This window comes from Mesoplodon densirostris, chromosome 8 (assembly GCF_025265405.1).
Source record: "Mesoplodon densirostris isolate mMesDen1 chromosome 8, mMesDen1 primary haplotype, whole genome shotgun sequence".
Taxonomy (NCBI): Eukaryota; Metazoa; Chordata; class Mammalia; order Artiodactyla; family Ziphiidae; genus Mesoplodon; species Mesoplodon densirostris.
This window is the reverse complement of record NC_082668.1, coordinates 2,321,682-2,339,062: the sequence shown is the minus strand read 5'-3', so window position 1 is coordinate 2,339,062 and position 17,381 is coordinate 2,321,682. Positions and strand designations below refer to the sequence as shown.

The window sequence follows — 17,381 nt, the reverse complement described above, 5'->3', positions numbered from 1 at the left end:
AGAGGACGTCTGTCATAGGAATCAACTCACATGATTAGGGAGCGTAAGAAATGCCACAATCTGCCATCTGCAGGCTGGGGAACCAGGAAAGCCGGTGGTATAATTCAGTCCAAGGGGAAGGCCGGACAGCTGGGGCAGCTGATGTCCGAGGGCAAGAGAAGACGGGTGTCTCAGCTCAAGCAAAGAGCAGCTTCACTCTTCCTCTGCCTGTTTGTTTTCTTCAAGTCTCAAGGGATTGAATGATGCCCACCTGCATTTTGGGAGGATGATCACTACTCAGTCCTGCAAATGCTCATCTGTTTGGGAAACACCCTCCCAGACACACCCAGAAATAATGTCTTACCGGCTATCTGCGCATCCCTTAGCCCAGTGAAGTTGACATGTAAGATTAACCATCACAATTTCTTTTTTTTTTTTTTTGCGGTACGCAAGCCTCTCACTGTTGCGGCCTCTCCGTTGTGGAGCACAGGCTCCGGACGCACAGGCTCAGCAGCCATGGCTCCCGGGCCCAGCCGCTCCGCGGCATGTGGGATCCTCCCGGACCGGGGCATGAACCTGCGTCCCCTGCATCGGCAGGCGGACTCTCAACCACTGCGCCACCAGGGAAGCCCACAATTTCTTTATATATGAAGAATTTAAGATGTCTTTGTGACTGTTAGATTTTTTTTTTTAGGTTTTGATATAGATGAGCATTATTTTTTATTTTTATTTTTTAAATTGAAATGTGATTGCTGTACAATATTATATGTTACAGGTGTACAATGTAGTGATTAATAATTTTTAAAGGTTATACTCCTTTTATAGTTACTATAAAATATTGGCTATATTCCCCATGCTGTACAATATATCCGTGTAGCTTATTTTATACCTAATAGTTTGTACCTCTTACTCCCCTGCCCCTACATTGCCCCCTCCTCCTTTTTAATTATGATTTTAAAAACTATCGTTATCGTTCCTGTGTTGGTTGTTTGGTTACAAACTTGTAAAGTTTTTTGCGTTTGGATCATGTGCCCCTGTGGATTCTCATGCCCACGGCGGTGTGAAGCTTTCGGCCTTCAGCAGTCCACAATGCAGCCCGGCGAATCCGACTCCAGCCAGCCTGAGAGGCTCCCTGGCGTGATGGCTGAGTGCTTCCCATGGGCTGTGCCTTCTTCCCATCTGTTTCCTGTACAGGCTCCTGGGGGCCCGTACACACTATCCTTGCCCACGGGTTGAAGAGCTGAACCCACACGGGTTAATTTCTAGCCAGGGTTCTAGGATGGGCAGAAGCGAGAGTCAGAGCCCTTGCTCTTGACCTCCACGTTTTCCCATCTCAGTTTTTAACACACACACACACACACACACACACACACACACACACCCCGAAGCTGGGAAAGCTTCAACCACATTCAGCCCTTCACAGGTTGGCACGTGGATGTTACCTCTGCCTGAAGAGCATGCTGGTTCTTATCTGTACTCACACCGTGACCCAGGGATCAAGGGTGAAGACACAGGACCTCATGTGAGTGTGATACATCTCTATCACCCACAGGAGGGCCCTGAGGGCCTGTGCGCCAGGATGTCTGCAGGCAGGCGAGCTTGCTCCCAGCTCGGAACTGAGAGCCATGGAGGGGGCCATCCTCCAGTCCTGACCAGCAAAGGAGGCCCAAGCTGTTGGTCCTCAGAGGCACAACCGGGTGGCCGCCAGCTCTGCGGCCATAGCGTCCCAGGGCCTGAGGCCCCTCGTCACTTGGAGAGGAAATGTACGTTGGGTGTCCTCCTCAGCTCTCACACACTCCAGGTCTGAGGCAGGAGGCAGATGGTTCTGCCTGGTCCCATCCCCACAGCATTTGGAGGATGAATGGCTCTCTTCTCCACCATTCAAGCTTCCAAGGCAAAGCTCGGTCAGCCAACATGGCCTTGCGTGGTTGGGTCCAGCTGGGAGAGGCGACATCCAGCCCGTGGTGGTGATGGGTTGGGTCGCCCAGCGGTGTCCTCAGGACCAGCTTCCGCTGTTTTCCTGGGAATCGAAACCCCAGAGCGCCCGGCTGGTTCATCAATCTCCCACAGGGTGACCCCCTCCAGGAAGAGTGCCTGCCAGACGTCCCTGCCAGCTTTTCTTGGGAACACACACCCAGAGCCTGTGCACGTGTGCACTCACATGCGCGCACACACACACGCATTACTCAGAGCGCTGTCTCCATTATCTCCTTGACCTCACGCCAAAGCTGCCTGATCAAGGCGGTTCCCATCGCAGGAGGACGGCGGATGCTTTCCGAGGGCTGGGAAGGTTTCGTCAGTTGGGTTCTTTCCAGCATGAGTCACTGTCCGCCTCTTCTCTGTAATTAGTGTTCTGGGAGTTGCTGGTGTAACTCTGGTGAAGTCTAGAGAAATTAATCAAAGTGTATCTTACACTTGAAATGCAGTCAGAGCCACCATCCGGCCAAATCCCCCGGCACTGGCACACACACAGCTCGAGCTTCCCTCCTCTCCGTTTTTTTTAAATTAGTTTGTAATTTCCCACATGCTCAACTTGCCTTCCTTGGTTGATCTGGCACTTTCCTCTTCAGTATTTTGTTCTGGGAGGTTTTTTTCATTGTCTTCCCAACCACAGCAATTTCTCAACCCACTGCATACCGTCCATCTCAATAAAACGGTTCTCACGGAACCCGGGCCCGGGAGGACCTGGGCACATGCCTCTCCTTGGACTCGGCTCCAGTGTGTCCATCCGTGCACTTGGGTGCTGCCCAGGTTTGTGGCCACATCGGATCCAGGACAGAGGAAGTCCCCGTCAACTGCCAAACGAGACTTGCACCCCCTGCTGACCCCGAGCCATGCTCTAGCCTGGCAAGTGCCAGAACATGGGGGGTTTCTAGTGTGGTGACTACCACGTTCGAAAAAAAAAGCCCATTTCACTGGAGAGACTGAAACACAAGCAGACAATGGCCAGACCATCCACATATGCAAACAGAACCCTGACCCACAACCTGCTGTGACCAGCCCAGGAAACCAACCCCTTGTCTGCAGTAACCAGCCCAGGAAGGCAGCTGCTGTAAGTCAGACTCTACTATATAGGAAATCAGACAACTGTCTCTAGGAACCAGTCCAGGAAGTGAAACAATAACCCCTGTAACAATTGGCCCCAAACAACCAGGACATGTTTAATAACTGACAGCATCTCCCCCGTACTGTAGGGTCTCTCAAACTCAGTCTCTAATGTTTTGGGAGGCAAGCTGTGGCTCTGTAGGAGAACTTACTTGGTGGCACGGGGCCAGAAAGAGAGGACTCGGGCTCCCCAAGCCCCCTGCACAGCACATATGACCACCGTGTCCCAAGCCTCAACCCTGGCCCCAGGTCTTCCTGCATTTCATAGGCTCAGCACACCTGCCTGTCACCTGCCTGTGCTCAGTCTAGTCCCCCTTCAGGGATGGCCTCCTGCTTTCCCACCTGGCCACTCCTTATACCTTCCAAGACAGGCTTAATACCCACTCCTCCAGGAAGACTGCCTGTGCTCGGCGGGGCTCCACGCCTCTCATGTGTCCACAGCCCCTGTGCACTCCTGCACTGGGGCAAAGACTCTGTACCTGAAGCCCTTCTCCCCTCCAGGTAAGGACTGCACCCGCCCACTTGGCCCCATCAGGTCCAGGCCCAGCAGGCATCCATCCACGGAGGTCAAATTACATGAAATGACTCACCCGCCAGGGGAGACGGTGCAGCTTTTGCACAGGGGACGGGCCACGGTTCAACCTGCAGATACAACTCGGTGTGGTGGACAGAGAGATGGAGCGGGAAGAAAAGAGAGATGTTCTTCCTGTGACCCAGGTGAGCCCCAGGGGCTGGCACAGGGCAGGGCAGGGCGCCGAATCCTGAGTCATCAAGGACCTGGCCCTCTTTCTGAAACAGACTCCGTGTGACCTTTGGATTTCTACACAAAATGGCCCGAAACCGTCCTCATGCTTTGGTGCTTAAAAGGGTAAACTTTGCCAGGCGTCTTGAGAAGGATTTCTGGGACCCAGGGCATGACTGGGAGGGCATGAGCAGAGGGGATGAACACACCAGGTCACTCTTGAGAGTGAAAGGGTAATAGCGATTACACGGGGCCAACGGACGAAGACTGAAATCCTGGCCACTCACCTATTTGACCACTTCAGTGAACAGGTGAGCTGCTCTCTGTGGAGCTGTTTTTATTCCCTTTTTATTATTCTACATTTTGGAGAGCCTGGTGGTATTTTTTATTTTTATTTTTATTTTTAGTTTATTTATTTACTCAGGCTGTGCCGGGCCTTAGTTGCGGCATGCAGGACCTAGTTCTCTGACCAGGGATTGAACCCCAGGCCCCCTGCATTGGGAACACGGATTCTTACTCAATGGACCACCAGGGAAGTACCCCCTGTGGAGTTAAATTAACTATGGGAACGGTTAAAAAATAAACTCTAGGGCTTTCCTGGTGGCGCAGTGGTTGGGAGTCCGCCTGCCGATGTGGGGGACACGGGTTCGTGCCCCGGTCCGGGAAGATCCCACATGACGTGGAGCGGCTGGGCCCATGAGCCATGGCCGCTGAGCTTGCGCGTCCAGAGCCTGTGCTTCGCAACGGGAGAGGCCACAGCAGTGAGAGGCCCGCGTACCGCAAAAACAAACAAACAAACAAACAAACAAACAAACAAAAACCTCTACTGTGAAAAGTGAGACCAAATCCTTGACCTTGGCTGCGGCTGTTGCGCAGAAGCAGGGAGACGCCTGCTTGTGTCCCGCATGTTTGTGTCCCGACTGTGCTGTGGTTACAGGTGCAACACAGACCCAGCAAGAACAGAAGGGGAAGCTGGTCTCCCTGCCTGTCCCCTGGCTGATCTCGTTTCCCCCCGCTGGACTTCCACCGACTGGGAAGCCCAGGTCCCCAGACCTGCAGCCACTCCAGCTGTGTGGGGAGGAGCTCCTTTGCTCACCTCTGCTAAGCACAGCCGGGCTCTGACAGCTGGAGGCTGGGGGACTTGCAGCCCCTGGGACACAGGCATTGAGGCCAACGGGGAGACCACTCCCAGCCTCGTGGAAGGAGGTGAGAACCAACCAGGGGCCGGAGCAGGGGGCAGCAACCATGGGGACAGACCCCAAGTGCACTGGTACCAGACAGGGGTCTTCCTGACTAGGGACCCTGCCCAGACCACGCCTGGAGGGAGTCGTGGGTCCCTTGCAGAGTGAGGCGCCTGCCGGGCACTTGGCGCTCTTGATGCTAACGTGACTCTACTGGCGTCTGTGAGCTCTTGTTCCTGGCCACATCTGGTGACAAGTTCTTAGCCTTGTCTTCCAAAACGTGGTCCATCTTGAAGATGTCGTGTTATCAGAGAGTCTCTTGTCGTCACTCATCGACAAGAAACATTCCTTCGTCACCTTGTTTCAAAACCTTGGGTCTTTTCCCAATTTTGCTTGAAAAAGGAAGCAAAATTTACCCGCTGGTCTCTGCTCTCTCTCCATCCCTTGCTGATTCTCATGCTGTCTGTAAATAATAATCTTGCACCTTAAATCTTCTTCAGGTTTTCTTACCCCATGATATGCACCTGAAAGAATGTCCAGAAACAAATGACATACCATGAAAATGATTTGTCCTTGAAAGGGTGAGATCAACCAAGTAACCCATCAGATAAAGGGTCTGTGGGCTTGTGATCTTTTCTTATTCTAGAGCCGTGGTTCTCTGCAATGGGGCATTCTTTCCCCGGGGACATTTGGCGGTATCGGGTCGCGTATTTGGTCGTCCAGTCTGGGGGGTGTTGGCAGCAGTGGATGCTGCTCAACACCCTACAGGGCACAGGGCGGCCCTCACAGCAAACAATGATCTGGTTCAAAATGTTAGTAGTGCAGAGGCGGAGAAACCCTTTTCTAGGTTAATTCCAAATATCCTCTCATTTGTTTTGTTTGGATGAGCTCTTGGCTTTAGTGACTGATTTCAGCTTTTTCCATATTCAGATACGTTTATTTCCGCTCTTCATACAATGTATGTTGATTTCTACTAATGTGATCCGTTGCCATTTTTATTACTTTCCCTCCAATTTCCTTAAACTTTTTGAGATCACAGATTGTAGAGTCAGTGTGATCATTTTCTTTTTTTGATAAAGAAGGCATTGCAAGCCCTCCAGCTGCTGCTACGGCCATAATCCTTCTAGTTTACATGCAATTTTTTTCAGTATCTTCCAACTTAAGAAGTCGGACTGTATTTTTCTATATCTCTATATATAGTTTTATTATGTTCTTCATTTCCTCATGGATCCACTTGCTCCCAAGGAAATTGTCTTTCATCCGCACGTGGCTGGGTGCCTTGTTTACATTTTTGTACTAAAGTGTGTTTCAGTGTCTGCGGCCAGAGAAGGGAGTGTGTGCTCTGGCCTCTGTGCTTGCTGATATGCTGTGTGTCCTTGCGTCCATCAGCTGGGGGGTGGTCTTGCCCTATTTCACTTTTCCTGAACATCTATTCATTCTCCCCCAGCAGTTACCTTCACGTAGATGTTATGAGACCACGTGTAATGGGCAGAGACAGGGTTTCCAATCTCCATCCACTCTGACCATGTCCCACCCAGGTCATGCGCACCCCTCCCGGGCCACGCCGCGGGCCCCGTCTACCTGGGCCTTCACCTAGGCCAGCCCTCCATTCTCAACCCAGGTCAGGGTCCTGTCGGGAGCAAAGACAGGGGCCCTGATACAGGATGGGGACAGCCATGTCGACACCCTAGAAAGCGTGCAGACTGCGGATTCCCGAAGAAGCAGCCCATCCTCCCTGTTAACCACGAATGCTTGTCCCTGGCTGAAGAGGACACAGCGGCTTCTGCCTGTGGAGACAGCACTGCCCCCCAGGCCCTTCCCCCCACCGTCACCAGAGCAGTAAGTAGATTCAAGTCACAATGTCACCTGACCAGGGCCATGGAACTTGGTCAACAAGACCCACAGCTGCCGGGAGGGCACCGTGGGAGCTGGACCACAGGGTGGATGGTGGAGAGCAAGCGTAGTGACAGGAGGGCCTGGGAGAAGCCCCTGGCAGCCGTGCTCTTGCAGAGCCTTGGAGAAACCCTGGTCCTCACGATGATGGAGACGGGCCAGGGGCATCAAAGGAGCCTGAGGCCCGCAAAGCCACCTGGGGGCCGTGCTGCACCAAAGTCAGAAGGCACGTGCACCTGCTGGTGGGGCCCCAGTGTCACTGAGCTGGGGAGACTGTCCTCTGGGGGCCTGGGTGATGGGGGCAGAAGTTCCAGAGCTTGGGTCCCAGATAGCAGTGGGGATGGCAGAACGCTGGGAGGTCAGAAGCTGGGGACATAAATATGTGGTGAGTGGGAAGTCAGAGGGCAGCCAGGAGGGCCTGTCCCACTGAGAGCTGCAGGCACAGGACGGCTGGGAGAACGTGACGCCTCCAGACAAGACAGATGGGCAGCCATTGAGCATTTCCTACAAATCACCGTCCCTTGCCCAGCTTATGGGGTGTAAGCGGGGAGCCTGGCACATTAGAATAGTAAAGCTTAAAGCTGAGAATCAGAGAAGAGCGAGAGATGGCAGATCCCACCTGGCCCGGCTTTGCAGCCTGGCTCCTCCACTATCCTGGCTGCGCTTCCCTGGCGTCGACTCTGAGCCTCGGTTTCCTCATCAGAACACGGAGATAGTAATAACGGCAACCCAACCTTCCTACCTACTTGTTGCGAGAAGCATTCTCCGTGCTCCTTGGGACTGTATGATGTGACCACCCCAGGGCAAGGACAGATCCCAGGGCAGCATCAGGTCAGCAGCTGCTGGTCCACGCCCTCCAGAATCCTGACCACAAACGTCCCTGGCATTGTCTTCCCAGAGACCAAAAGCCCCCTCCACATGTTTATTCTAATGTGAGCCCCTTCTAACGTGAGGTCTACAGTTTGGCAGGAATTGACCTCCTACCACCGGCCCCGGGTGCAGGCTGCAAGCTCCCCAGCTGGGAAAGAGGAGAAATGTCCCAGATGGTGGTTTTCCCTCTATGAAAATTTTGGTCTTGTCCTGTACCTTCCTTGTAATAAGCCTCGGAAAATTCTCAGAAATAACGCTCTCCCACTAGGCATTAGCGCAAAATCTGGATGTCATTGAAGGTTTTGTAGGGAAACGCAGAGGGAGGGATTCCTCCAGCCTTCCCAGTGGCGAGTTCCTGGGATCCCCCTGCCTGCCTCGCTCTCTGGAGCCACCACCAGGAGGGCCCTTTCCTCCCCTCCCTCCCTGAGTCTGAGATTTGCTGCTGTGGACCCTGTAATATGGCTCTGCCCCAACCCTGCAAAACTCTGGAGGAACCTCCCCAGCCCCCTTCAAACAGCGGCTTATTATTACCGGTAACTGATGCCGAGTTTGCCCCGGTTTCTCACTGTCCACCCAAGCTGGCTATGAGTGTGTTCCCAGCAGCTGCATGAACTATGTCCCCTGAGGAAAGGTTGGGTAGATACCACTTGCTCCATCTTGGCACAGAAATGGGTAAAACAGACACGTGACACACTTAGGTATCTTGCTGTGGGTTGAACAGATTCATGTCCACGCAGAGCCAGACTGCGACAGGGTCCTTCAGACACAGTTAAGGTAAGAATGTTGAAATAAGGTTATCCTGGATGTAGGTTGGGTCCTACATGCAGTAAACCGTGTCCTTACAAGAAGAGGCTAGGACACAGACACAGAGGGAAGGCCATGTGAAGAAAAGGCAGAAACTGGAAAGATGCGGCCACAAGCCAAGGAATGAACGGCCAGAAGTTGGAGGAGGCAGGGAAGGACCCTCCCTTGGGGTCACGGGAGGGAGCGTGGCCCTGCCCACACCTGGATTTGGGGCTCTGGTCTCCCGGCTGGGAGACAATACATTTCTGCTGTTTTAAGCCCCCTGGTTGTGGTCATTGGTTCCAGCAGCCCCAGGAAATGAATATCCATGCACACCAGCGAACAAACAGAACAGACAGTGCTGCTGAGATCGGGATCCTCTTCCCTGTGAGGGTCACCTTGGTGACGTCCCAGGTTCACCCCTGCATTCCTGACAGTTGTGGACCCAAACTGTCTCCCAATGGACGACACGAGAAATAGCTCACTCTCCTTCCGTGACCTGACAGTTCTGAGTGTGCCCTTCGCTGTCACCTAAATGTCTGCAGGTTTAACTCTGGGTGCCTTGCAACCCCGCCCACACCATGTCCAGCAGGTGCTCTCGGCCGAGCCCAGGAAGGGTTGGTGCCTGGAGGCTCCACCCCTCGACAAGGCGGGAGGAGCTGGACAGACCTTCCCGGCTTGAGGCAGGGACAGAAAATCTTGCGGGCCAGCACTGCCCCAGAGAACCTTCCAGATCACCCACCATCAGCCACGCAGTGGTAACTTCCCGGGTCCTTTGACCCTGCATTCTGCAGCTTCCCCACCCTGGCAGGCAGCCTCCAGGGAGGTTTGCAGTGACTGTTTCTTTCTATCTCTCTGTGGCTACTAAAAGGACTTTGGCAATTGGAGGCCCCTCAGAAACACTAGCTGTCGCTGGGACAGGGTGATTTTTCCTGGCCATCTGGGTGCAGTAACCCCTTGGGGGCTGAACGCCTGGGGGGCGTCTGGCCAGCTCCCACAGATGCTGCCGCCGTGGGGTTCTGCTCAGGATGCAGGCTTCCATCAGAGCCGCCATCTGCAGGACGAGGGTCCCCACCTCCCAGGTGGCTGCAAGGGCAGACCTCCACCCCACTTCTACGGCCCCTCTGCAGCCTGACTCACTTCGTTTTTCTTTCCTCTCAGATCAGCCCTATGGCCAAAATCCTGGCAGCCACTTCTTTCGGGTCCTTTTCCTGTCGTAAAAGGCATTCCTGTTTCGTACAAACTTTGTTTCTTTTGTTTCCAGCGATGTTAAAGAACACAGTAAAAAAGTACCTTCCTTTAAAACAAAATCAAAAGTAAGAATCGGCCCTAATTTCCCACCAGGGAGAAGGCCCCGAGCCCTTCCTGGAACATTATCTGCTCTCATCTTTCCTCTAGGGTTGGGTCAGTGTCTTCTCCCAGAGGCATGGCGTACGCATCCTGGGCTCACACTTTGGCCATGATCTGGTCCCTGGAGCCCTGAGGACCCTGAGATCGGCTTCCCTCCCAGCTTGTCCAGGCCTCGCTTGGGTCTGCAGGTTGGTTGGGCCCCTCGAGGGCTCCATGGGTGGGCACTTGGAAGGTCTCTTCACTGCAGTTATGGGGTGCACTGTCTGGAGGTGCTGCATGGGGGATCCCAGTAAATGGTCCCAGGCTGCAGGCACATCCACACTTCTCCCAGCCAGGGCCCAAGTTTCAGAACCTGCCCCTCACCCTGTCCTTGGTCCCTGCGCCCACCTGCCCAGGATAGCAGAGGGCACTCCCCGCTCTGGCATTTGGGGCTTTGTGCCCTTCTGGCCCCAGAGACGCTGATTTAAGCAGATGACTTCACTGACACCCCTTGGACTTTGGAACACCTCTGTCCTCTCTGATTAATCCCCCAGGGGTCCCAGGAAGCAACATGACCCCGTGGAAAGCCTGCTGACCTTGGAGGCAAGAAGCTGAATGGTTACTCCACAGATTAGTTCTCTGCTTAGGACAAGTTCATTAACCTCTCGGACTCTCAGGTTTTTCATCTGGGATGTGGGTGAAGCCCAAGCTTAACCTGGTGGAGGGCCTTCCCTGCCTCCCATTGAAATAGTGATGAAAGTTCACAAAAACACTAAAACCGTCTGGCTGCACTAGAAACTTTGTATATGTTTTTTTTTTTTTTTTGCTGTACGCGGGCCTCTCACTGCTGTGGCCTCTCCCGTTGCGGAGCACAGGCTCCGGACACACAGGCTCCGCGGCCATGGCTCGCGGGCCCAGCCGGTCCGCGGCATGTGGGATCTTCCGGGATCGGGGCACGAACCCGTGTCCCCTGCATCGGCAGGCGGACTCTCAACCACTGCGCCACCAGGGAAGCCCGTTTGTATATGTTTTGAGGTAAGGATAGAGCTCATTTTTTTGTATGTAGATACCCAATTGTTCCAGCACCCTTGCTTAAAGACTGTCTCTTCTTCCAATGAATTATCTTGGCTTCTCTTGAAAATTAAATGACCATATCTGCTTGAGCCTTTTTCTAGATTCTCTTCTGTTCTATGTATCTGTATGGTCATCTGTATGCCAATGTCACAGTCTCGTTTTCTGTGGTTTTATAGAAAGCCTTGAAATTAGGTGGTGTGAATCCTCCAACTCTGTTCTTTTTACCTTTTTTCCAAAATTATTTGGGCTATTGTAGGTCCTTTATATTTTTTATATAAATAGAAAATCAGCTTTGTTATTTCTACCCCAAAAAAATCTGCTTGAATTTTTATTGGGGTTGCATTAGATCACTGACCAGTTTGAGGAGAACTGACATCTCAACAGTACTGAATCTTCTGATTCAGGAACATGATATAACATTCCATTAAGATAGATCTCCTTGGGCTTCCCTGGTGGCGCAGTGGTTGAGAGTCCGGCTGCCGATGCAGGGGACACGGGTTCGTGCCCCGGTCCGGGAAGATCCCACATGCTGTGGAGTGGCTGGGCCCGTGAGCCATGGCCGCTGAGCCTGCGTGTCCGGAGCCTGTGCTCCGCAACGGTAGAGGCCACAACAGTGAGAGGCCTGAGTACTGCAAAAAAAAAAAAAAAAAAAAAAGATAGATCTCCTTTAATTCATGAATATTTTCTGCTTTTTATCACACCAGTCTTGCACATTTTCTGTTAAATGTATTCATAGTATTTCATATTTTATGCTATTGTAAGTGGCACTATTTAAAAAATTTTTCAATTCCCACTTGATTCTTATTAGTGTACAGAAATGCAGTTGATCTTTGAACACTCATCTGCTATTCTGAAACCTGCCAAACTTACTTCTTACTTCTAGTAGCTCTGTTATAGACATTTTAGCATTTTCTATATAGACAACTTTATCACCTGTGCATATAGATGGTTCTTCTTCTTTCTTTCCCAACAGTATGAGTTTCATTTCTTTTGATTGCCTCATTGCCGTGGTGGAGCCTCCAGAGCATGTTAAACAGAAGTGTGAGAGCAGACTTTCTTGCCTGGTTCCTGATCACAGAGAGAAAACATTCTGTTTTCTTACCATAAATTATGTTAGCCATAGATTTTTAGTAAATCTCATTTGTTGAGTTGAAAAGTTCTTTGCTATTCCTAGTTTTCTGGTTTAAAAAAAATCATAAATACACGCTAAGTTTTGTCAAATGCTTTCTCTGCATCTATTGAGATGTGACTTTGGTGGGTCCTTCCTGGCACCCTCCTCTGGTGACCCGCTCTCCTCCACTAACTTACCAGCCCCTCCCCTGCCCAGATTTGGTCAGAGGGGTCTGTGTGATGTGGGGCAATTGTCTGACCTATTGAAGCTGGACCCGGGCAAGGGCCCACATTTCCCAGTGGGTGGGCACCTGCCAGGGAAGACTCTTCAGAACAGACCTGTCCCAATCAAGGGCCCAGGCTGTGGGCAGGTACAGCCCCCGATAGATACATCTGGGGCTGGAGGGCAATGGGCGGAACGCCTGAATCAAACCAAAGGCTGATTCCCTTTGCCCCCAACGAGGACAGAGCCACTCAAAGCGGAAGTCCTTGGACTGAAGGGGATTTGCCTGGACCCTGCCTGAGCCCCCAGGAGCTGTTTTCCCCCTTTGCAAATAGAACCAGGGCACTCACCCATCCAGGGTGGAAAAATGTCCCGGACCCCTCCCGCAAGGAAGCCTGCTTTAATAATGAATCCAGGAACCAACAGCCCCTCAGGCACCAAGCATTTCCCAGCCAGACACATAGGTCTGTAAAAGGTGAGGCGTGTCTAGTGATGTGCTCATTGGGGGCGTTACGATGGGGTGGCAGAAACAATGATGACTTCTGTTTCCTACCTTCCTTCTTTCATCCCTCAATCGATATCAAATAATACATTCTTGCTGAGAAAGAATCTGGAAAAGCAGAGAAAACATCACTAGGGTTATCGGGTACTGAAAATAGGTCTTATCTCAGCTAATTAAGCAAAAACAGTTGGCTAGGATGTGTCCTTAGCTGGGGAGAAAGCAGCTTTAAGCAGCTCTGGCGTGTGGATGAAACGGGCTGATTCTGCTAAATGTAGCTGAAGTCTGGTCCAGGATGCCCCACTTGTTTAAGTTATGCTTGTGGTAGATTACTTCATCAGGTGTGATCACTCGCCCCTCCTTCCTGGCAGAGGCACTACTGACTTCAGATGTGAGTGTGTGTCCTGTGCCCCACCCAACCTGCTCATACCAGCCCTCCTGCTCCTGGTCCACAGCCAGGAGGATGGGTGTCCTGGAAGGGAGCTGCCTCACTCAGCCTGGGTCCTGGGCTGTGAAGACACACAGAGGGGCCTGAGCAAGAAATGAGAGCTGTGAGCATTTTGAGCTCATTTGTTATGCGGCTTAACCCAACAGAAGCTGACGAATACCACTTTGGAAACACCGTGGATAAATGTTTCACATGATTTTTTTCAGATGGGGTATTTGTTCCTTAATGAGATAGTTAAAATATATTTTCCATACATTTGATTAAATATGTATTCTGACTTCAGTTAATTGTTACCTTATCCGTTTTAGAAAATTGTTCAATTTTTCTATCTTATATTAGCAAAAGGCTAAAAGAATAGTCCAGGTGTCAGGCCGATTCTTTTTGGCAATACATATCTTTCCTTTATTAAATACGTAGAAAATGTTTGAGCACCATTTGTGAGAAAGTGTTCCTTTTTTTGCTTAATAATTATCAATATTTAAATCATATTTATATCATTTTGATCATTAGTAATTAATATTAACGGCAATGATATTTTAATCTACAAGAAAAAAGTTTTAATACTTAGAGCTTCATGGTCATAGGAAGAAGTGTATTTTTTTTTTAATTAAAATTTAATGATAAAAACTTTCCCCTACCTCCCCGCCAAACAGATGAAAAATAGGAAGGGAAGAGAAGGTTATCGAACTGGGTGATTTTCAGGGTCCATTCAGCTCTAAATATTTCAAAGACATTTGATTTTGGGGTTTTGAGGTTTGGGGTTTTGGGGGTTTTTTGGGGGGGTGTCTAGCTGGTGGGCGGAGTTTCCCCTCTCTCATAAGACTTTCTGTCCTATGAGAGGGAAGTAGGAGAAAGGGAAATAAACATTCTGGTGTTCCTCCATTGGTTTCTCTTCCTTCCGCTGGTCTGCATAGCTGGGGAAGGGGAGTTTTCTTCCTTAATTCCATGGAGGCCCCAGCTGGGCAGAGGGTCCCTAAAGGATGACAGCTGTCAGGCGTCCAAGGCAGAGCTTGAATGGGTGCCAGTGGGCTTCTCAGCCCCATTCTGCCCCATCACCCAGCGCCCTCCTGAGGCCTGGCAGAACTGAGAGTAAGCGTCAGCGATGACTGTGGCCTTGCAGTGGAGCCCTCCCCCAGGAGGTAAATCCGGGATGTCCTCAGAGGCCAGAGTCCTGAAAACTGTGTTCAAGCTGGGGGGCTCCTGGCCAAAGGCACACAGCTCTGCGACCCTGTGTCCCAGGGCTGCGTCCAGCACTAGCTCCTTCCTGATGGCCTCCTCACAAGGCCTGGGGGCCCCCGGGAAGCAGACCAGGATGCAGGTCATGTTGTCCAGGCTGCTCTTCTGGGCAGCACCACCGCCCTTGATTGTTCTAAGAAATGTATTTTTAATTTGCAATATATGTAAGTATCTTCATTTGTGATAAGATTAATAGGAAACAAAATAATAACAGGGTGATCTGTAAGAGGCTTTCAAGCATGAGATTATACTATATTAAGATAGACGTTGGTGGAGGAAATGGAAAAGAATTACGGGTTAAAGAAGAAAAAGGAAACATGCACATTTTCTGATAGGTAGAGCTTATTATGTATTTTCTAAGTTGATATTAGTAAGGGATTCGTTATGTCATTTACATTCTAATGAGTACGTTTGAAAGAGAAAAGCAGCAGTTTTTGCTTAAATCTATTATTTATAATATCCTGGAAATTATAGGCTTTGCAACTTTTTAATACCTCACTAAAATTTTTAGATGTCAACTTAAAACGTATGAGGGGTACCCAGTTTCTCCAAAATCTTTCAGAGGAAAGTTTGAGGACCACGGATCCACAGCTTGCCTGTCGGTGCCAGAAGGAAAGACCCCAGTGAGCCAGCCTTTAACCCTTTGAAAGCTTGACCCCCTGAGTCACAGTCTGGAATCTGGCCCTGAACCCTCGGAGACAGTGACATGCGCCGAGAGGTGGAAGGAGGGCGCCCAGAGGAGGTTTCCTCATCCTTGGGGACCATCCTTTCTCCTGGAAGCCACGGCGGGCTCCTTCCCTTCTTCCCCGTCCTCTGCCTGCATCATCTTACTGACATTTCCTTGTTTGAAATCCTTCCGCAGTTTTCCCCTTGCCCTCCTGATGGAGATGCATTCCTTAGTTTGGACCGCAACCCCTTCCAACTGTGCTTTGCATATCCCTAAAGGCTTGTCTTCCACCAGCCCACTAGGTGACATTCAGAGTGGACAGTAGGAGGAGTCCGCCAAGGCCACAAGGGAAGGAAAGATGCACAGCCTAGAGGGTGATGTATAGGCTGATGGGGACACGAGGGGCAGATGCAGGCAGGGAGGTGGGCTGGGTCCCCGGGGGTAGAGGACCAGAGAGTCGGCACCTCCGCTGCCGCTTCCAGGGCTTCATGGTGCCTCGTGGCCCCATCACTTTGCAGCTTCCTGTCTGCCCACCCAGTGCCCCATGAGGGCTGACGTGCTTACTGCCACACACGCCTTAAACAAAACCCCTCTGTGCCTGAGGTGAAATGAAACTTTCTTGCCAAAAAATATATATATGTATTTTGACTAATGAACTTTAGAATCATCAGAATTCTCCGTGTGTCTTTCTCCCTGAACCCACTGGGACCGAAATTCAAAGAGTAGAAAATCTACTGGTTACTTGGGGGGACTTTTTGCATTTTCACTCTGGAGTCTTCCACTCATGGACAGGACACGCCTCTCCTGTCCTTCCAGTGTCCTGCTGGCTCACAGCAAAGTACTGGGATTCTATTCACAAAGGTCTTGAACACTTCTTATTACTATCTTCTTGCCTTTTTCTGTCCACGGCGGACAGATGTTTAGCTCCTACCTGTTCTGATGCTTACTGAGTCGGCAAGTGAGTTTGCACATCCTTGGCACTGGGTGTTCTCATGAGAAGATGCTATTTTATCATTCCAATCATTTCACTGATTCTTTCACCTCTTAATACAGAAAGGCCATAATTTGTCCACATTCTATAGAGGGTTGATGGAAAGGACACAGTTATAGGTCTCTCTTTTCCTCTGTCCTGGCTTCAAATAAGACAATTAAAAGTTTTCTTTCTCAGCTCTGTTTTGCAACCTGTAACCTTTTCTTCTCTGTTTCTTTTCATGTTTCATTTTCTTGCCATTAGGAAGTAAATCTGTTGCTTATCCAACACAGAATACATGCCAGACATTCTTTCCAGGCCCCGGGCCCCGCTGGCAGTCTCCTGACCTCCGCATCTTGGCCGGAACCAGGGATGGGACTTCAAACCTTTCACAGTTCCAGCTACGATCGGAACACCCAGGTGTCTGAGAAACAAAATGAAAAAATAGTTTTGCGACCTGTCCCCTCCTTCCTTCACTTCCCACGAAAGGAAGGGAGGCCTCCCCGTCTCCCAGCGAGCATGGCTTGGGAGGTTAAGTCAGACCATGGTGGGAAAGTGCTTTGGACATCAGCATCTGTGTCCTGATTTGAATATACGGATGGGACCACCGACCTCTGGTGCCCTTAACCCCAAAGGCATCCTTCATGATCCTTGCCGGTGACCCATCTATTACACAGTGCACCCGAGCCTGGATCCCACTTAAGACTCCAGGGTAGGGCCCATCCCAGCCCTGCCCATCAGGATCCCCGAGATCAGCCCCTGCCCACCTCTCCAGCCTCAGGTCTCACCACCACCAGCCCAGCGTCACCTCCACGCTCCATGCTGTGTCCCCACTGCCTGCAGCATCCTCCTCACCATCACTCCCTCCCAGCTGCACCCTCCCAACACGCTGGTCCTTGTAGATCTGACTTCAACCCCCAGACCCCTGTGGGGGCCAGGCTGAGCCCCTCACCCAGGCTTCTGCAGGCTCAGCACACTCCCCTCTTTGCCCCGAGCCTTCTCCATTGCCGTCACCAGTGGGGAGTAGGCAGCATCTCTCCCGTTGGACGGGGCTTGTCCACCTTTTGTTGTAACCACAGTGCCCACACGTGGTGGGGTTTGCTGATGCCTACTGAGTGTGTGCACAAGTGCTCTCACTCCATAGAATCCTCTGGGGTCGTCTGAGAATAGATCAGGACCAGCACAGCCCCCCTTAACCGCCCTGTATCCTGACTGCACCTGTCCAGCATATGGGGACCAGCAAGGCGAGACTCAACACCCAGGACCATCTAA

At 51.2% G+C, this 17,381-nt stretch overlaps 1 protein-coding gene across 1 annotated transcript; it reads right to left on the bottom strand.

Annotated features, from left to right (window-relative positions):
* Window positions 1–14,050: 14,050 nt before the first annotated feature.
* On the bottom strand, window positions 14,051–14,570 carry LOC132495371 (probable protein phosphatase 1N). The gene has a single exon (XM_060107227.1). It carries the CDS (start codon window positions 14,557–14,559, stop codon window positions 14,227–14,229), a length of 333 nt encoding a protein of 110 aa, XP_059963210.1. The 5' UTR covers window positions 14,560–14,570; the 3' UTR covers window positions 14,051–14,226.
* Between the last annotated feature and the right edge of the window lie 2,811 nt (window positions 14,571–17,381).